The 21,851-nt window shown below is 36.6% G+C and overlaps 1 protein-coding gene across 8 annotated transcripts in view; it reads right to left on the bottom strand.

Moving 5' to 3' along the window:
• The window catches only part of WAC (WW domain containing adaptor with coiled-coil), a 63,979-nt gene that overhangs the window by 28,624 nt on the left and 13,504 nt on the right, over positions 1-21,851 (bottom strand). For 7 of the 8 annotated variants that reach the window (XR_775482.1, XM_010584654.1, XM_010584971.1 and 4 more), the window contains 5 exons: positions 17,319-17,351; positions 9,798-9,904; positions 8,341-8,456; positions 7,663-7,775; positions 5,875-6,183 (listed from right to left, as the gene is read on the bottom strand). Coding sequence is in view for 7 of the 8 variants with exons in the window: in XM_010584654.1 (XP_010582956.1) it covers positions 5,875-6,183; positions 7,663-7,775; positions 8,341-8,456; positions 9,798-9,904; positions 17,319-17,351 (678 nt within the window). In the remaining variant the exon portion in view is untranslated. The remainder of the gene's footprint in view (positions 1-5,874; positions 6,184-7,662; positions 7,776-8,340; positions 8,457-9,797; positions 9,905-17,318; positions 17,352-21,851) is intronic. The other variant, XM_010584736.1, reaches the window with a different exon arrangement.

Here is a 21,851-nt window from a genome sequence, read left to right as displayed (position 1 = left end):
AAGTTCCAATTTCTGGAGCTTTTAAGAAAACTTGTAAAAAAATCCATTCACTTTGTTGTGACAGTATGAAAACACAGTATGCTTTCTGACAATCATGTAAACAAGCTAATTAGATGTAGCCTATATATAGAACTACAATATAGAACTAAACAAGTTTCTGGACCATCAACTTTAATCATATGGGAAAAAATGAGCAAGAAATAAAGCCATGCAAAAAAAAAAAAGGGAGGAAAAAGTAATCAGATGGCAAACAAAACCAACTAGATATGGAGATTAAGTTAATGTGAAGAACTATTAATTGGTTTTACATTAAAATGGAGCAGGAAAAAAACCTTTTTATAATGAAAATAACTTTCTAAGACCACAATAACTAGGAAAGAGCTTTCTATTCATAACCTACTCTGTTAGAGTGTGACCTGTGATCACACCTTTTGGACAAAAAGGAGAGAAGTCTGAGTTATCGGGCAGTATTCTCTATGACAAGAACCTGTACGACAAAGGTGCATCTTTGTCGCAGGTTTCACAAAGAGGTATCTGAAGTAAACTGGAGGCTATTGCTTGCCCCAGAAACATCATGTCAAGTCAGAATGGAAACATTACACTGCATATTTCCAAGCAGTGTGGATTTTTTAACAAGGCCAAGTAATCCTTTCAGAAAAAAACACCACAGATCATTTTCAGCAGTTGCGTCACAATGTTCTTCAATTACAACCTAGATACAAGGCGGCAAACACTTTGCTTCTCTGAGTTTGAGGCAGTATATTAAAATGCTGTTGAATCTTGCTGTTACCAGTCTCTGCCCCTCGTGACAAGAACCTTTGCTCCTAAGCAAACAGCTGATCCACTAGTGAATCTCATTCTGAAAGGCAATTCTCAGCCTAGCATGTTACAGCTAAAATAAAGTTATTCAGACTAGCTTTAATGCAGGGGAGTGATCAGCTACTCTGTTTCAATGAAGAGCTCTTGACACCAACACTCCTGCATCTCTGTTGTGCTGCAGTCACCCCATTCTACCTGCTGCCATCCTTTAAGAACCTGTTCCTAGTACTTGCTCACTCCCTTCTTGCCCATAGTGTGCAGTTATTTAGGCACGTTAGTGTGACAGAGAAGTGAGTGGGAAAAAAAGAAACAAAGAGGAAACTTTTTTGTGCAATAACTTCCTTCACAGTTCTAACAACTAATATACTAGTACTCCCTATACAATGAGTAGCTTTAAAATACTGCTATATATAAATTGTTCTTATTCTGCCGCATATATAGACAGCTGATTTATTTCAACAAACATTTTTTTAATGACATGGAAATTACCCACTACTGTTGAATAGATAACTGCCAGATTATCAATGTGATCCTTTGAATGTTCCAATAGCTTTTACTACTGATGTAATTTTTTATGCCATTTAAAACAAAACCAATGCATTCAAAGTCCTTCATTCAACACTACGATATTAACCAATCAGTCTGTTGTGAACTTGAGCTGTATCTTTGCCCTGCTAGCAAGCCATGCACGTGTGCTCCCACAGTGTGCTCTTTGTGGGAGGAAAATTGCATTACAAAATTTTCAGAAATTCAATGCCTGATTGCCCCATAAACCTCACCTCTGCTATACTGATTAAACAACTACCACCTAGAACAGCTAACTGATCTGCTTGATTTACTGCTGATGACTAAGAATCATAACACATTCATCTGTGCTGAAATACCTTAAGTGTACAGTCCACCAACCAAGTTCTCTGAGCAGTGACAGTCACATTTACCTGTTTTACATAGTTCAGTTCTGATCTACTAAGGACCTTAAGCCACACCAAAATGTACAAATATTTAAAAGCAATGTGTTTTGTAAACACATTTGGCCAAATGAAACTATAACAACAACAGTATCTGGGTTTTCAAATATGCTCAAATTATCTAAAATGAGAAAAATATGCAAATTTTTGTACTTGGATTACTCTGGTCTTAAAACTGAACTTGTATTTGTATTTTATCTCTGCTGCCAAAATAAATGTAACAGCAATGCTCAGCAAACAAGTATAAAGTACTGGAAGAAACCTGTAACAGTCTCGCTAGTGTAATTTTTTCTAACCACTGTATGAATTGAGTAATATACTTAAAACAGCAAAACTCAGCCAAAGAAGATGCAATGATACCATGTTAATAACTGACTGCTAAAGACTAGCAAGTGTTACAAGTAAGAAAACCACAGGGTGAGAACAGAATGAGGAAGAAGCTCAGCTGTCACTGACCAACCACTTTAATCTGTCATCATCAGGGTCACAACCCACCCAGCACTGCACTGGCCGGCTTGCTGAGTTTTGTCAGAATAATTCTGGAGTATTGTTGCACTAGAAACAGAACTGCTGCCTGATGGGACTTGGAGGAAAGGTGTGAGAAGTATCCTACAGACAGACACACTGTTAAGATACGGACAATACAACATTTCATTCAGTAACTGAATTAGAAATCGGAAAATGTGATTGTGCCCTACAGATAAAGCAGCCAAAAAGTAGGAAAAGCAACCCCACACTTTACCTGCATAAAGCACTCACAGTGAGCACAAACAGAAGCAGCAGATTCTGACTGGAACATTCAAACCAAAGGGTAGAGGTCAAATAGTTCCCCAGGAACTCTCCACTACTGCCAGCCATTGAGGGCAGAGGACTACCGCTAACAGCTGAGCTATAGTTCAGCCAGGGATTTTATTCAATCTCCTTGTGGGACTACAACATACCCCTGCAGCAAAAGAGATTGAGCTGAAAAAAGTGTTGTTGTTGGTTTTTGTGGTTTTTTGTTGTTTTGTTTTTTTACAACTATTACTGCATTAAAAATTACACACTAAGAACAGAACTATTAAAACAGTGGTACATATATGCTAGCATAAGGCTGCCAGCAACACATTGAAAAGATGCAAGAACTCATTTAGGCAAGGACTACTGCACATACTATTCAGTCATTTGGACCAAGCTATTTTTATAAGCAAAAAATACAGCTTTACCTCTTTTTATAAAGAGAGAGGGATGGCATAGCTAGCAAACAGAAGATGATCAGAGGCTGTTTGCTTTACTAGTGTAAAAATAAACCCCTCACGCTATTTTCCAATTTTACAAAGATACTTTTAGAAGATTGTTTGAACTGAGTGTCTCAGGACAATTTTTTTTTTTTTTCATTTTGTATCACAGCTACAAACAAATACTTTTAAACACTGCATACCTATAGTACTACAGGTTCACAGTCACCTCTGGGAAAATGAGTAACAGAAGCAAACTATCCAAAAACATCCCAATGTACAGCACTGCTTCCTCCCTTCTTTTAAATTTAAATACGTAAAATGCTACAGAAATTATACTGGTCAAATTTCTTATATATATAAAAAAAAAGTCCACTTTCACAAAAGAGAAAAAGGCATGACTATTGAATATCCTCTTTGAATGATCTCTTATCATAATATAACCTGCACTATTTTTTCTGTTTCTGTAAGAGAGGTATTCAAGCAACATGTGAAAACTCACATTTTCTGGAATAAGTATTTCAAGCCCAACATTCATTTATTCTAATTCTTCAATTATTTACTAACTTTGTGTAATCCACCCTGTCTGAAGCTCAGGAAGTATTTTATTTGCTCACAATGAAGTGCCACAAAACACATCAACGAGGCAAGAATATTACAGAGAATCTATCCATTTAACCCATCTAAACTTAAAAAAAACTACATAGGAATACAGAAATTAAGTGATTATTTAATATAGAATCATCCATGGTAACATGGATTCTAAAGTAAGATTTATAGTATCAAGACAGTCCTGTGCAATCATTTTCACTATTTGTACCCCGTTGCATGTTCTCAAATGAATGTCCTATGTAAGGAATACTAGAACTCCCTGCCAATATCTGTAGCAGTTGTCACAATGGGAAATTAATTCCTTCAATTGCAGTAAAATTCAGCTGGTCAATTTAAGTGGAAGCAACTAATAAAGGTATGCAGTAAAGCAGGGAAAGAATATATTTGAAGTCTGATCACACACCAAACAGGAATCAAGCACCATGCCAGAACTGAGTAATAATAAGGGTTTTCTTTAAGTATATTTTAAAGATAGTAATGAAAATAGAGAGGATACAGTAAAGTACACTTGACATGGATGCTTTGCACTATCGCGTTTAAAAGTGCATCAAACTGCAGTCAAAACATAGAGGCTGAACTGAAGCAGATAGCTATGGTATTCAGTATAAGAACCAAGCATAAACTAGTCCACCTTCTTGCTTCACTGTGTTGAACAGAAAAAGGCTTGCTGAAAATCTTCTGTTCCTCTGTCGTTTATAGTCAACATTCACGTACCAGGTCATGTAAAAGTTGCACAAAGACTCAAGAAAAACATACAAAATTTCTTTATATGCACAATTTTCTTACATTGCAGTATTTGCCAATGTACCGTATTGTTTGGTTATTTTGGATGGCCAAGTGCACTTATGTCTGTGTAAAAGCTGGAATTCTTTAATAAAGAAAACTGGAAGGCAGGAAAGCAAACACGGAGTATAAGACCAATGTCAGACCTGAGCCCTTCTGGTCTTCTTTTTAGCACTGCCCTATTCTTCTGTTACTAGACAGACTTGCAAATATCAACAGGGCAACAAGCCATCTTTCAGAAAAGAATTCAGTGTCATACTAATTAAGCAATATTTTAAATTAAAACCAGACATGTTTATCAAAAATTACTGTTTCCCCTCCCAAAGCCCTCAAAATAGAATTTTCTTATACAATGTTACTCTCTAAGAAGGGTCTAGAGCACAAGTCTTATGAGGAACAGCTGAGGGAACTGGGGTTGTTTAGTCTGGAGAAAAGGAGGCTGAGGGGAGACCTTATCACTTTCTACAACTACCTGAAAGGTAGTTGCCCTCAAGTTGCTCCAGGGAAGGTTTAGATTGGGTATTCGGAAAAATTTCTTCACCGAAAGGGTTGTCAAGCATTGGAACAGGCTGCCCAGGGAAGCGATTGAGTCACCATCCCTGAAGGTATTTAAAAAACACGTAGATGTGGCGCTTTGGGACATGGTTTAGTGGTGGGCTTGGCAGTGCTAGGTTAACGGTTGGACTTGATCTTAAAGGTCCTTTCCAACCTATATGATTCTATGAAAGTATCACACTATCACTAATAACACACATCTCCATTCTCACAATCTTCTTGGGCTCTTATTCCCTAATAATGAAGTAAATCCAATTAAAATATAGACTTTTGAAGGGTCACAAACAATGCACGGTAAAGTCTTGATGTTTGCTTGATGACTTTAAATTTCTGGTACGTATTATACAACTTTCAGCAGTGAATTACAAACTTTCAGCAGCTTTTGAACTGAAGATCCAGTATATCACAAGACAGATCAAACCAGAAGAATAGCTGTTACAGACATGTAGAAGACTGTGTTGCTTTCTGTAAGAATTGCACTTGTGTTTATTGAAGAGTTTGACACTGGCATTCCAAACAGTAACAGCAGTTCATAAAATATAATGGTCCAAAATGACTTTCAAATGGTGTAACTACAGCTATGTTAAGAACTCAAATAATGGCAAAGATCCAAAACAACATGAGGGAGGACAAAAATTAAAATATGTCCTACTAAAATACATCCTTCAAGTTACCATTTGAAATTATAATTTGCAGAATTAGCCAGTAAACAGCAAATATTGCAGCGTCAATTTGAAGTCGTGTGAGATACAGCAAATGTGGTTTAAGGGGAAATAAACACATCAAAACAGTAACTGGGTTCTAAGCACACACAATCAACAGGAAAAATATCTTTAAATTCTTGAACTAACATACTTTGCACAAGCAATGCAAATGCAATGCATCATCTTAAATACTACGAGGAATTTCATTAGACATACCTTTTCTCTCTGTTTTCTGTGCAGGGATGGAAGATGTGGATGTAGGCAGTTTTGATAAAGTAGATGCTCCATTAGCATCAAAGGATTTCTTTGGCTGGTGATCAGATTGTAGAGAAAATGGACTAGGAGGAACAGTGCTTGGGGTAGCAGTTGGATGAACAACTGGTTTGATGGGATGCTGTACTGGAGTAGAACTACTGTGAGTCTCTGCTCTTGGCAGTCTGTAGTCTCTGTCATTGTGCCTGCTTGTTTGAGATAAAATATTCTGTGGGAGCATACTACTGGCGTCACTGGAATGCTTGTCTTCCACTTTTTTCAGGATTCCCCAAGTAACATTGCAATAAGAAAAAAAGATTAAATTAGAAACTTGTCTAAGATTGCAGTGACTGATTAATACAGCTGCACATCAACAACTAGAGCTGAGTGAACTTCTTAGGATTAAAAAAAAGCCTCAAGTAGATCAGCATCAAAAAAGGCAAAATTTAATTTTACTCACTGACAAAATGCATTTTCTCTGATCTTTGCTTGAGTTAGAGTTCCGGTTAAACAATGTGTTTTGATGAAAGGCTGCTTTATAACAAGTGTTACAGTCAAGTTAACTTTTGAAGTCTCCTAAAAAATCTAAACCAAAATCTATTATTTCCACCTTATATTTAGCGTGACGAGATAATCCGTGCCATTTTTCTTTTGTTCACTGAAAATCCTGAACATTGAGTATAATTTAATAGTTTCAAATTCTAGCCTTCAAAGAATTCCACTTTAAATCACTTGAAAGTAAATTATTTGTAGTAGTACTCAATTGAATTAAATCAAGAAAACTGGGTATTAAATGAGTGACTAATCTGCATTTGTCACATGATCAGAGACTCTAGAATGTGCTACACAGGGAACATACCAAGCAAATATAGATTAATTCTTTTTATTGATTTCTAGATTTTCATCTGTCACAAAACAAATAGTTACTGCAATATGCATTTCTACTATCTTTTTGTAGCATACAGTATGTTTTAGCATATGCAGTATGTTTCAGCATACACAGAAAAACAGCCCTTTATACATCTCTGCCTTGTCAAGTCCCAAGCAAGGGCTGTGGAGGGTGGAGATTAATACTTTGGCTTCTACTTTTAAACCACCCTGAGAACTATGCTACAAATTCACCCAAACTACATCAGCATACAGAAAGTATCTCACAGTACAATCATTTGCCAGAAAAACTTGACAAAGATTAAAGCTAGGTATCAGGAAAAAAAATTCCAAGTAACAGAAATTCATAGTCCAGGAAAGGCTTTGCTAAGAGTATTGGCATGGTAAAAATATGCTTTCAATAATGTCCACAAGCCTCTGAAATCCCTGATATCATAATCCATGAAATTACCTTATTATTTTCAGATGTGAAATCAATGTTTTAAAAGAGACTCCTGCATCTCTATTTTTAAGCTTAGGATATGACACTGATAGGTCTCAGTGATCACAACAGCCCAACTATACCATAAACTGTGCAAGTTGTTTCAATAACTACCTATAAAGATAATCAAATTGGGCAGTAAAAGCTGCAAAAAGGAGGAGTACCATGAAAAGCATTAAGCAAGCGTTGTACTAGTAAAACCTCAAAGTTATTTTAAGAAACAACATTTGGAAGAACTGTCTGTGCTATCCACTTTGGCCTAAAGGTGAGAAAAACAGTTAAGGAAAGGGATTTCTCTTTTTTTTTTTCTTTCCCTTAAGTTTGGAAAAGAAAACAGTAATGCAAACAAGGCAAGAATATATTGCTGTAAAAAAACCACATACTTCCACTGGCAAACCCACTGGCAGCTGTCGCCTGCATCACCTCTCTTCTGTAATCCCTATCTTTTGGAAAACTGTTAACTGACATTTTGCTTGCTTCTTTTTGTCTCTGCTCCCTGAAGAAAAGAAAACACAAGTTGAGTAAGAACTTACATCATCTAATAATATAACACTTTCTACGGGTGAAGTTACATGAGATGAATTAAACTACCCTAAGAGCTTGCTGCTACAGATGGGGCAGGCAAACTCCAGCCATTGCTACCTTACACCAGTGCTTGTCGAAGCTCCCAGTATACCAGCTTGGCTCACTAACATCACACAAAAAAAACCCCCAAACAAAGAAAAAACCCAACCAAACAAAAAAAAACCCAAAACAACAAAAAAACAACCCCCCATGCCATCATTAAAAAAAAAAAGAATAAAAAAACAAAACCCAAAAAACCCCAAACCCCCAAAACGAACACCAAACCAAAAAAAACCCCAAACCAACCATACTTCCCCGCTCCTGCTCTGGGTCATTAAAGGATAAAACAGGTACCAGAGGTCATGGTAAAGTTAGGAACGCAACGGACTTGGACCACAATCTTTTATAGCAGTAATCTATTAGATAAGCTCAACTGCTCTTAAATGAGTGTAAGAATATTTGTTCTTTATACAATGAAAACACACACACAGATATACCTTTCCAGCCACTCTTTTGGTTTTTCCCATTGTGAAACTTCTGTTCGGCAGTTGTAGTAGTATTTTTTGCCTGAAGAGCTGATGTGTTCAGACCAATCATCCGCAGAATCGTAAGCCTTTAAAACACAAACAGGTTGAACAAAAGACTACTTCAGAGTTTTAATATACAAATGTAAAAGCTTCCACCATTTTTAAAACTACATAGTGTCCTCATATGCACCCATATCTTTGCTCTCCATTTATACCATCTTTAAATGCCTGTTTCATTTTGGTAGTTTGAAGATGTGACCACTATGCTCCTGTTGCATTCTGCAATAGTTTCCTCTGTTTTATTCCCATCAACCCTGAAACAAAATCTAATAGTATGTTTAGTGGGATACAGTAATATCAATATTGATAATATTAGTTTTCTGCACCTTAACACTTCCTCAAAACTATTAATTATATTTTCAAAATTTTTCTATACTTCACAAATTTATCTATTCTGTTTTCAGTGCCATTTTTAATAAACTGTCCTGGTTTCAGCTGGGATAGAGTTAATTGCCTTCCTAGTAGCTGGTACAGTGCTATGTTTTTGAGTTTGGTATGAGAAGAAAGTTGATAACACTGATGTTTTCAGTTGTTGCTAAGTAATGTTTAGTCTAAAGTCAAGGATTTTTCAGCTTCTCATGCCCAGCCAGCAAGAAGGCTGGAGGGGCACAAGAAGTCGGGAGGGGACACAGCCAGGACAGCTGCCCCAAACTGGCCAACGGGGTGTTCCATACCATGTGACATCACATCTAGTATATAAACTGGGGGGAGTGGGGGTGGGGAGGACTAACTGGGGGTCATGAGCAATTGCATTGTGCATCACTTGTATAGTCCAATCCCTTTATTATTACTATTGTCATTTTATTAGTGTTATCATTATTAGTTTCTTCTTTTATGTTCTATTAAACTGTTCTTATCTCAACCCATGTTTTACTTCTTTTCCCAATTCTCTCCCCCATCCCACTGGGTGGAGGGAAAGTGAGTGAGCAGCTGCATGGTGCTTAGTTGCTGGCTGGGGTTAAACCACAACACAAACACAACCCTAACTACTAAAACTCGGATAATAAAGTGACTAAAATTCACAAAGTGTAATGCATCTTCAATAAGTAAAATCACACTGTCTTCTCTAGATTTACCAACAAAGTAAATGGAAAATATTTCTCTATATATCTACTTCATTTAAATAATGTAGTATTTTAAAATTCGAGACAGGTACATCAAAGCTCTAATGATTATCAATTAGAATAGTTTTACAACACATTAACAACTGCAGCTTGGGTTTACAGAATGTTTATAAAATAAAGACTGATGCTGGAAAACTCAATGAAGCAGGTAATGTTCATACCGCCTGTTTTAGACAAAATGATGAAAATATAGTGTGTATGAATGGGGTGACACAGAGATGAATACCAATCACAAATACTCACTGCATCAGAAGTTTTGCTTGGATTATTGCTGGGATTAGAAGAATGTGAATTTGAACTATGAAGAGCACTGTGGTTATGTGAATTTTCTTGTGGAGAGTAACTGGTCCCTAAAGGAAAACAAAACAAAACAAAAAAAAAAAAACAAAAACAAAAAAAAACAAAAAACAAAAAACAAAAAAACTGTTCACCATGTATGTTTTCAAAGAAATCAACCATCTGCATTCTAAGGAGGTGGAAGGGGAAAGGAGAGGGGAAGGGAGAAGGCAACTTGTCCATAGCCTGGACCACAGCATAGTTCAGATGCATAAGTATTTCAGGAGAGCATATGCGTATTTCTTTTTCACAGCGTAAATTTCACTTTCTAGTTACAATAATACAGTATGTCCCTTCACTAGTCTCACTCTCAAACTTCATTCCACTAAAAACAAACAAGTAGGAAGAGTCCTAACATGTCAATTCAGAAATTAAAAGACATCTTCTCCTCAACATTAAGTCAGAAAGTTTAAATGGATTTATCAACAGCCTACACAGTTAGATACACAAAATCAGGTTTTAAGTTCATTGGAGCAATGCTGTAGTCTCAAAAGGGTTAAGAAAACTTGTAACTGGTTGTAGGTAACTACTTCTGTTTATGCATATAGATTAAATTAATTTTCCTGCACCTCAGTCTCTGCAATATAGGTATCAACATCTAGAATACCAAAAGCAGCATTTTGCAAACGGCTGCCTGCTTCTGGCCTCCCTAACAACTGCTTCTCAAGGTAACCAGGTTTTCTTCCTTGCTGTGAAAACAACTGAAACAAAAAAACAGCTGGGAAATGAGAAGGGAGATAATGCTCAACAACTTTTACATCTGTATTTGTGCCTAATCTCAAGTCACCAATTACACCTGAACAGTTCTAATTACAATTAAACAAGACCATCCATTAAACCCTTCGTAATCTTATTTTAAATTTCCTGCTCTTAAGGCCTCCCATTCCTTGAAAATTTCTGAGCAAGTAAAAACTCTTCCATTCTTCTTTATATGATTTCCTCTTCCTAAGTTTTAAATGTTCACATAGATCACATCAATCTAAGAAAAAACATTTTCTTACACATTTCAGGGAAAAATCTAGATATTCCAAATACAGCACTCTCCCTGCCTTTGTTTTTCCTCTACCTACTGAGAAGTTTCTAAATACCCAGGGATACTACATCAGGTACCAATAGCCTCACCTACCATATAGTGATCTAAATAGGAAGTCAAAGTACTCTGCAAATTGCAAAGACTGTATGTTACAGGCAACTACAATAGAGAATACTGATAGTGGACTGATAGGTGGGAGTGAATAAAGCCATTAAAACAAATACATTTTAAGCCTTCCGAGAACCACACACACAGAAGATGACTAAATGATATATCATGATGCAGAATGGGAGAGATTATAACGCAAATTCTACCTTCTAACTACACAAGCATTGACAAAATTACTATTTCAAACTTCTTCCTCCCCAAACCTAACCCTGCAGGTTAGAAAAACAGTCCATCACAAAAGCAAAGAGGTACACCATGGCTAATCTGTTCAGTACCCTACAAAGGTTAAAGGCTGATTTGCACACGCATGAGTTATTGCAACCTGAACCACCAGAGTATTGAGCTCTGAACCTTTTCCTACACTATTTTGGCTAAAACCATATGTCATTCTCTTTAAAGATTGGGGGAGGAGGAAAAAGTCTTGTCCTCAAATACAGCCTTCCAAAAGCAAGACAATTAGTTCTACACCAAAAGTATCTTGCATGCTTAGAGCCAGGTGGAATGACTTAAAATGGGGGCAACTTAAGCTTGTCAAAGCAATACTCACAACATCACGTGCTTGTAATGCACATGAATAACAACAAAAAACTGAGCTTCTAGTGAATGGTGTGACTTTACATGTTATGTACATTAGAAAATTCCAGAATTTAGACTTCAATATACATTTATAAAACAGACATGCTTAATTCCCCTAAATGTATGCTAGAAGTATATCATAATTACGTAATTATAAGACTGTACTCCTCACACCAACAGTCTTAATTTTTTTTTAGACCCTGATTATGGAGTGAGACAGCTGTTTAATATTTTCGTATTAATCATTCTGTTAATAGTCTTTATTTAGTATACCCTTCCCAAACGCTACTGAGATAAAAATCATTAAAATTTCTTCATGTATTTCTGTAGATTGCTTAATGCAGACTTACTAGTTCATTTCTACTATAAGGTAAAATCATCTCCCTTTTTAAAGGAAAAAAACAAGATGAAAATGCCAGATGGCTTGTTTGAACAGTTTGATATTAGTCACTTCAAAGCTTCAGAAAACACCAATGCAGTTAATTTACTGTAATCCCATACAACGGATGCAGTAACACTACACTTTGTTCAGCATATTCAAGATGCAGTCGGTGATTTTTAAATACTGTAGTCATCTGAACACACTGCCACAGTGAATCTAATCTAACACACATTTTCCAAACATGAATAAGAGCCAACAACATAAGTATTAAATCAATAAAATCCTTTAATGCCAGTTCTATCCAACCCATAAACAAACCCCTCAAACCCACTGAGCAGACTTTCAGCCCCCACATGGTCTAACAGCTCAGCAGCATCCCCTCACTGTTCCACAGTTCCCTGCCACCCTGGTTCCCAGTCCCAGTACTGAGTCACAAAGCACCCAGGATGGAGTATCAGAGAGGCTGCAGCAGTCGCACCCACCTACAGCTGGCCCCGATAGTAGAAACACCTACTATGCAGCAGTTTCTTCATAAGGAGCCCCTGGGCCTCTCCATGCTGAGCTGCCATCCTCCTAGCAGAATCCCAGGCTGCACACCCATGGGCTTGCCCTGAATCAGGGATCCTGAGCTGGCCTCAGCTGCATTAAAAACTGATCATGGCTGCTCCAGCAATACCAATTGCCTCAGGTTGCCAGGACAAGCTATGCGGGCTTTTACGAGGGCCAACCATAAATACATACCCGATGGCGTCTAGGGCAATTACACAGTGTAATTACAGATGCAGGTTCACCCCCATACCTCCATTTTATGCGTAATACTGGTTTATGTTTGGATCAGTACCCAAACTTCAAGGGAATGAGGATACAAAAGGGCTGCCAAACTGATGTTTGCTGTTGGGAAGCTTCCAAGACCAAACCAGGTGATACTCGAGAACAAGAGTTTTAGGCACTTCATGCAAGTTAAGGGCTTAAAGATCATATATAAACACCAAAACTGTATCACCAAATCAACCACATACTAAAATCTTGCTGCCTCAGTATAAAAAGGTACATACCTGCATAGCAGTCACCTAGGAATTCTGACAACCCAGCCAAGCAAGCATTGCCAGCTCAGGTTGCCAGGGAAAGTGGCCGAAGATCTTTGAAAGGCCACCAAATTAAAATGGTATGCAGAGAGCAACCTGCAAGTGGAGGTATACCTCTAAAAAGAAGGGGGGTTCCCCTTACTTGTTTGCTAGCTTTCACCACCAGCAAAGCCTAACCCTAAGCCATTTTAAGGTGGCTGTGACATGCTATCAGCTGTCTTTCAGCTGCATGCCTGGCAAAGTAGATCATGAGAACAGGACCACTAAGATTAGTAGACATTCCAGAAACAGGCCTGATAAGGTAGACAGCACAGTACTGTCCCTCGAGACGTTTCCTTATAGCACTTCTCAGTTAGTGCTTTCTTCTGACAGTTAGACCTTCCTTATTAGTCCCACTTTCTTCAAGAAAGAGGGACAAATTTAAAATGTTTATTAGCATAGCTTAAGATTTAGCAATCGCAAATATACATCTTTGATGCACCATAAGGAAATTCATATTGTGTTATAAATCCTGCAATTCAGTTACAGAACTCCCCATGGAAATGTTTACTGCACCATCACCGTGATTCTCCTCAGCTTAATCATTATTTTGGAAGCAGTTAAATCTGGAAAGAGCTACTCGTAACTGGAAGATGGCCAAGAAGGTCATCAGCACTACGGTTATATAAAACTGTAGTGGTGTAACTGTGTGAGCAAGCCTTCACTAACACTATTTCTAGTGATGAACAGGTCATAGGACAGATCAGAGTCAAGGTTAAATTATCGTAACTGTCTTCAAGTCTTTCAAACAAAAATCCCGTCTTCCTCACTAATGCATGAAAGCAGAAAGCACAAAAAGACTCGTTCTGGGAGCCAATTAAATAAACAGGCTGTGACTTAATGCCTACTACAGATTTGAGATTCTGCCACACCAAGATCCACTTTAACATTTTTGTAAGTAGTTTCCAGATTCAAAGTGCTGAATCTAAGATAGTTTGAACTGCAGTGAGGCTTCAACACCATGCTGGACTTGGAAAAAGGACATAACATAGGGTTAAATAAGAATACTCCATTTTGCAACATAGTCAACTTTCTCTGGTAATTATCACATTTAATTAATGTCTCCATTAACACCACTTCAATTCTGTGAAATTAAGAAAAGTTGAAATTCTGAGGTAGCTAAAGATCAGACTGCTGCAATAAAGCAACTTATTTCTCTCCCTTCACCCCTGCCATCTTTCAGGAACAAGCTGAAACTCCTTCCTTTCCAAAACCTGTACTACCAACTACAGCATCCATTTGTAACCAGCTAAAATAAATTTTCTTGCTGCTTGATTAGAAGAGTCAAATACATCACCCTACATTCCCCACCGCCCTCTGGATTCAAGTGTCTTAGCCTAATTAAAACTCTTCTTAACTCATTACATTATACAGTATCATAAACATAAAATCTCCAACTGAAATGCACTAATCAGATCACCAAGACACATTACAGTTATCTTCAAAAGATAATCTATAATGCAGATCAGCAAACCCAAAAAAAAAAAAAAAAAAAAGAAAAAGCTGCTATTTTTCATCCTCTTCAAACAAACACACACTGAGAAATTAGGCAGTACACAAGTTCACACACCTCCATTCACACCCAAGATTTTAGCCAGGCACAAATAGTAAAATTACAGTAGTTGCAGTGGTACAATATAGTGTTGCACTACACAGTGGTTAACTTTATATAGTCCAACATAGAGCATTTATGTTTCCTTTTCAGTCAGACAAATACCTTGTTAATATTCTAACCCTCCTTTTGTCCATAATAAAAAGTGTCAGTGCAGACAATATAAAGGAAAGTTTACAAATGCTCACTAGCTGGGCAGGAAGCATGAAAAATGTTCCCCAGCAATAATGAGTGCTGTAACTGGAACTCAAAGGCAGTCCTCCCCTCCACTCCTTCCAGAGGCAACAAGGATTCAGAAGGGCTCTAGAAAAGTCATCTTTTCTGTGCCCAGCATATGGAAAGAAACATTGGGCAACAAGAAAGCAAGGAAGTTCATTCAACTCCATACATACTGTTCTATGACTCCATGTTCACCTCTTAGCTAATATGCAATCAAACTCATTAACGTAGTTCATTAGAACTTGAACTTCCTCAACAGAATAAATACTGCCCAACTGATAGACACTAATTATTTGTTAACAGAGAAAACTTTAACAGCAAAATAGTTTATGGTAGTGATATTTTATGGGGATAACTAATTAAGACTTGTTTAAACAGTGAAAATCATAGAAACTTACCTAGGATAATCCTAAATTAAAATGTCTAACGTGTATTTCAACTGACATCTTTGTTACTTCAGCGCAAATCTTTGTGCAGAACCCTTTCTAAAGTTCTGCATATGGGAGGAAAAAAAGTAACACAATAGGAACACAATACCCAAAGTCTCAGCAGTAACTGAACAGCCTATCATGGCCATTTTTATTTGCCACATGTAAAAGTAATAGGACAAAACACAGTTTTCCTTCACTGCATTTTTATGTGGCCTGCTGTATTGAGATAAAATATGGCTGTCTTCCATAGGCAATGAAAAGCATAAAAACTTGCAATTTTTCTAGCAGAGCAATGGCCTCATAGAATACACCAACTGCACAGTAACATTTTCTAGAAATTCATAACATACTAAGTTGAATGCACAGTGCTCTGCCAAAAGAAAGAAAATCTAGCCTGATCACTGTACTGCCCAACCGCCCAATTACGTAGTCATTATGCCCCCAAATAAATGTTTTATACCAGTCAACAAGTAGCTCTATGAGCAAAAGAGCTCTCAAAGCCTTATTTCCTCCCCTACCCTCCTCTCCTACCTCATTTCCTACCCAGGAGAGCACAGCCTGTGCTGTTTTGTAATGTTCGATTCACAGGATAATCGTCCCAATTTTTCATCTTTTTCTCCAAGTTACCAATCACACAAAATTTCATGGGAATTTATCTAAAATGTTAATATAAGCAGACCAAGAGTCGTTCATACATGCAGTGGGACAAATGACCAATAAGTGATGAAAATCATACTGTAAGCATACAGTTTTCTTCACAATAGATTTTTTTCTTCTAATATGGTAGTAAGAAAATGACACCTCAAGGAAGGAAAGCCAGAAGCAGTAAACCAACGAGAGTTACGGACTCGTTCTGTTTTACTAATGAGGCCAAGATGTTACTGATTATTAAAATGAAAAAGATTAGCTTCAAATTTTATCTTACACATTGCATAACATAACAGTAGTTTGCTGTTTTGCTGTCATCTGCTTACATTTTTAATTAGATCTGCCAAATTTATTTCAGAAACTGAAGCTTAATTTTAGGGCAAACAGTACAAACTGTTCTAGAAAGAAAACCAGTTATCAGCCCATCAAAAAGGAAAGCAAAAGGCAGTAATAAAATGGCTCAAATTAAATTCAAACTTCTGATTGTGTAACAATTCAGTGATGTGCTACTCCAGAAGCTAACAGACAGACTATTTTCCTAGGGCTGTACTTCAGTCTAAATAGATGTAACAGCTTGGGTTGTACTCACTGGTAGAACAGATATAAACTTGTTTTTGTCCAACCACCCCCTTCTAGTTTGCTCCTTTCCTTGTTACAGCTACAGCAAAATAATTAAGTATTTTGGGGGTTGTTTTCTTCCTCCCCTCAGCCCACCTCCCAGTAGCAATGAGAAATCACTTTTCAACTTATACATAACTTAGAAAATCATCAGGTTCACTGAACAAGGTCCACTGAATCCACTGAGTTTCTGGAAGATCTAATGCTCAAGTGTCCCAAGTCATATCCCTCAAAAAAAGCCTAAGGGATGAAACATGCATTTCCACCGCACTCTATAGACAAATCCCTACCAACTTTCTTCTTCAAAGAAAAGCAGTATATTGGCAGTTTTCTTGATATCTCAACCAGTGAAACAAAAATAAGCAAAAGACTGAACAAATAATTTTACCATCACCTGCAAAAATGTTTATTCTTTATTTCTGAAGAACAGTAAGCAATATCCTTTGAAAGAATTTGCCTGTTTCTCCTAAATTAAGGCAAGTTCCAACCAGCTTCTAAACCCTTCTGATAAGACCCAAAGGTTACTAAAGTAGATACTTTAAAAGAAGCTGAAATCGACAAGTAGAATTTACATGAAATTAAGAACCACAGATGGACAACAAATTCTTCAGACTTACATTTTCTGTTTTCTCCCTTTGGGTTCAGGTCACCTAATAAAAAAAAAAAAAAGCTAGCAACATCCTCAACACTGCTTAACATCTCTAAGGCACCTACTTTATTTGAGATCAATTGACTTGAAAAAGCAGCCTAAGTAATTTTACCCATGGAAAATATGAAAAAGTACCATGAACTTCAGCAACAGAGTCATATTCCTAACTCTCTAGCTCATGACCCCAGAAGATTTCAATGTGCTAAATAAAAAACAAACTCCCTGCTACGAGCATCACTGATGACAGTCAATTTTAAAGTCTTCTTCACCTTGCAACACTTACTAATGTTGTCACATTTGTATTAAGTGGAGTGGGACATTCCTCTAAGAAGCTAGAGGTAGTTGAGAATAAAGCGCCAACTATACTTTCATTCTTGACTGTAGCTCAGAAAACATTTACATCTCTAATACAGTGTAAGAGAGTACACAAGAGAAGTTCTTCTGTCCTCAAATAAGAGCTTCATACAGAAAGGGGCTTTTTAATTATTATGACACACAAAACAAGAAGTGTTAAACTGACAGCCAGAATCCTTACCACAAACTAATAATGATGTTATCTTAACTCCAGCGTGGATCTGCACAACATATGGCCAATAGATTGAATTTCCCCCTTCTAAGCCCTCCCCAGCAATACACCACAAAACCCAAATGAATAGCCCTCCCATGAACAACATACTGTAATACAGTATCAAAGAGATTCAAGTTTGGTAACAGAAGCCTAACAGCACTGCAACGATGCACTATACTACCTCAGGCAACAATACTTCCACAATCCTGATCAACTCAAGAGTAAGCAGAAGACTGCCACTGGTTCATGCCTCAGATTGGTCTAATACCTCCTCAAAAGATAACAACTCTACTACATACGTACAGCAAGAAAGGTGTGAACAGGATTTCATTATGTCAGATAAAGTCTATGAAGGTTTTTTAATTGGGTCATAACTAGAAACTAACTTTATGGCTAAGCACCTGATAATAAGCAGTTACCACAAAGACAGAGAAACTGTTTGCTTTAATAGAAAACAGTGTACATGAAAGTATATTCAGTCCACTTCAGAAAAAAACATTTCACTTCTGTCAGATGCCCTGAATCTCTATTTCTGCAACCACTGATACATATTAAATGTCAGTAGATAATTCCAATTTTACAATGTTTTTCTCTCAAAACCCAAGAAAAACTAGAGAACTAAAGACATTTCTAAAAAAATGTATTAGTTGTCTGCGGTATTTTTAAATTATTACCAATAGGCACATGTTCAAATACTTTCTGAAAATCAGCCTTACAGGTAACTAAAACCAATAAACAAATCCCTTAACGTTGGGGGGGGGGCAGGATGTCACAGTTTTTACTTTTCATTTAAGGAACTTCCCAAAGAACATAAAACAAATACATTGGAAGAAACACTGATGTTTAACAACATACACCTCAGTGATGCAAGATGGAATTGCTTAAGTGCAGACACTTTATAAAAACTGTGTTTTCCACTGTTTTAAGATTACAAACAGCACAGTAATACAATGAAAGACTGATATACCATAAATTGGTCATCACTGACAGAAGTTTCAATAAAGTCAGGGGTCATGCAAAACAATTTCTGCTTACAAAGAGAAAAAAAAAAGCAGCGGCCAGAATACAGCTCTGAGACTACTCCTCCATTTTCTGTGTATCAACAGCACCAAATCAGTACTCCTACTCAGAAGATCCAACCAATTAAGCATGGTATGACAACTTACTCTCCCTGACAAAATCCTCTAGCAAAAATAAGATTAAATAAGAACAAGGCCATGTTGTTCAGCAACTCTCAATTTTCTTTTAATGTTTTGGGGATAGTTTCTTGGGGACAAAGAACTTTAAGCAGATTATGTGAACACAATATTACTTACAAATTAACTTGCGGGAAAGTTTCAACTCCTCAGTTTAAAATAAGGAAGATGAAGTTACAGCTTTTTCTGAACATAGGTAGTGCTATGCAGTGACAAATGCTTGCAACCTTAATCCCATCTTAAAAGTTTCCTTCATTTCAATTGAACATGCACTATTCAGAATCAGCAACTCTACAAGTACATGATGTTGTAGAAAGATTAAAAAAGGAGTCTCTATTACAAAACACTACTGCAATCCTGCAAAAAAAATTAGTCACAGACATAACTATCCTGCTTATATCCTTAATAAAAAGGCTGTGGCAGAATCAATGCCTAACCACATAAAAATGGCAAGAACAATAAAGACACTGTATTATCTCCCTTCTTAAACGTGTCAAAAATATTAACTCTAAGTCACATTATCTCAAATTCGTATGTCAAGATACATCAAATCTGACTACCCTCCAAAGGCATGCAGAATTTTGTCTCATTCAGTTCTATTCTATTCTATTTTTATTTTGTACGCTAACATAAGAAAGCCTTATTTGTCCTCTAGTTACTTAATAACCAAACTCCACTTCAATACAAGATCACTGCTTAGGTGCTATTAATATTTGCCAGTTGAGGAGAACTTTGCTTCTCTTCTAAGACTACAGCAATGCCCACGAAATTTTTAGTAACTTATCACAAATAAGCAAGCTAACTTGAAAATATTTAGTATTAGAAGCAGCAATTGCTCAATAAACTTTTACATGATAACTTGTGAAATGATTAGGCTCAGACAAACTACTCTTTCAGTTCAGGACATGATATGCCACATATGTATTTATTACAGTATAGATATGCAAGAAATATAAGGATTTTAATTTTATATTTATTTAATCTTCAACTGGGAATTGTTTTTGAAAAGAAGATATGTTAGTAACATTCTGAAAAAAACAGGTCAAATCAACTTCTGCTGCATAGAAATTCTTCATTAAAAAAAGGAATGCTGGCCCAGGCCTCTGGGTGGGAGGTAGCAAACAAGGATCCACCTAAGAATTAATACATACAGTGTTGTGGTTTTAATACGATGGATTCACAGCCTTAGTTTCAGGCTGGATGTTTAGCTCACCTTAACAAAGGTATTGTGCAATAGGGTTTTCAAAGATCTAAAGCACAGTAGGTGACAAGACAATTCTTCCCTCTTCCCATTAAATAATTCTTAAATATATACTTAAAATTCAACTGGTGTTTCCTGGATTTTCCTTACTAGAGGAAAATATGCCTCTCCACAAAAGCTAAAGTTATGTTTACAAACTGAAAATCTGTTTTATGACTGTCTGGTTGGCTAAGTGTCTCATTTTATTTCCCTAGTTAAGTAAATACTCTCAAAAGGACTATACAGAGACTACAATCATTAGTATAGGCAGTGTTTTGCCAGTAAAAGAGGTGAATTTTACACTACTTGAATTTGAAGAGGATCATATTATTTCTCATACTAAATCAAGTACAAATAGTATTCTTTCAAAAGAAATGAGCGGTTTTGAAAATTAAGTGTGTTTTAACCTGTCAGCTGCAGATGTCTGAATGAGCAAACTTCTCAAACTACTTAACTAGAAGAGATCTGAAGTCCTGCTGATGTCATTCAAGGGGGACACCCGACATGAACAAACCATCATCCAGAAGAACATAATGATGTGAAATAAACACAGCCTATTTACACAACAGGTAAAGCACATTACCTAATTTGTACTAAAGAGTTTATGCATAAATGAGCATTATTTATAATTATATGCCTTAATAAGAAAGTATTCTTTGGGTTTTTTTCCACGTTTCAGAGTGAATAGGTATGTTTGAAACATAATAAATGAGATGAGCAGGGTAGATCATAATTTTCTTTTCCCGTTTTTGCTACTGATAGATAGGAAGAATTTATAACTCTGTTACTCTAACAAATTCAGTAACAAATCTACCTAGAAAAGCACTGAGGAAGACTGTTGCCTTGGAGGACATAAAACAGCATGATATTTAAGAAATCTAGGAAACCCAGGGAGAGGACCTAATCTGCGTAATGGGAATGAAACTGCAAATAGTGCTTCTTAAAAATATTTTCAGAAAGCCCAACATGCCTAAATATAGCAGATTTTATGATAATATGGTGAAACACAGAATGTTTCTCTTCCAAAAAAGTAAGCTTAAAAATAAAAAAAAATTAATCTTACTAGGAATACTGAAATTCTTACAGCTGCAGATGCAACAGGTTTGAAAAAGGGACAGGAGGGATTTATTGAAACATTTAACTATGTCGAGATCTTTTCCATAAGAAAGCGCCAATACTGGCAGTTTAACACAGTAACTTAGTTTGAATCTAGTGAAGTCTAATAGTAACATGCCCATTGCTATGGATATTTTTTCAAATTATGTTTTCTTTTAACAAAAAGGCTGATCTTCAGATTCCTGGAATATTCAGATTAAAAAGCACTACTGTCAAAACCAGAATCACTGAACTCTCAAATATTCAGGTACAGTTACAGAATAAATTTGAAGCTGTCACTTCACTAAAACAGGCCAGAAATTATTCAATTTTTACTTTAAAAAAAGTATATTTTAACCAACATTTTCAAGTATTAGCTGATTGCATTTTGTTTCTGCAGAA

Source organism: Haliaeetus leucocephalus, unplaced genomic scaffold (genome assembly GCF_000737465.1).
Source record: "Haliaeetus leucocephalus isolate CR32 unplaced genomic scaffold, Haliaeetus_leucocephalus-4.0 Scaffold0, whole genome shotgun sequence".
Taxonomy (NCBI): Eukaryota; Metazoa; Chordata; class Aves; order Accipitriformes; family Accipitridae; genus Haliaeetus; species Haliaeetus leucocephalus.
Note: the sequence above shows the minus strand (reverse complement) of the source record. Positions and strands in the feature narration are given on the sequence as shown.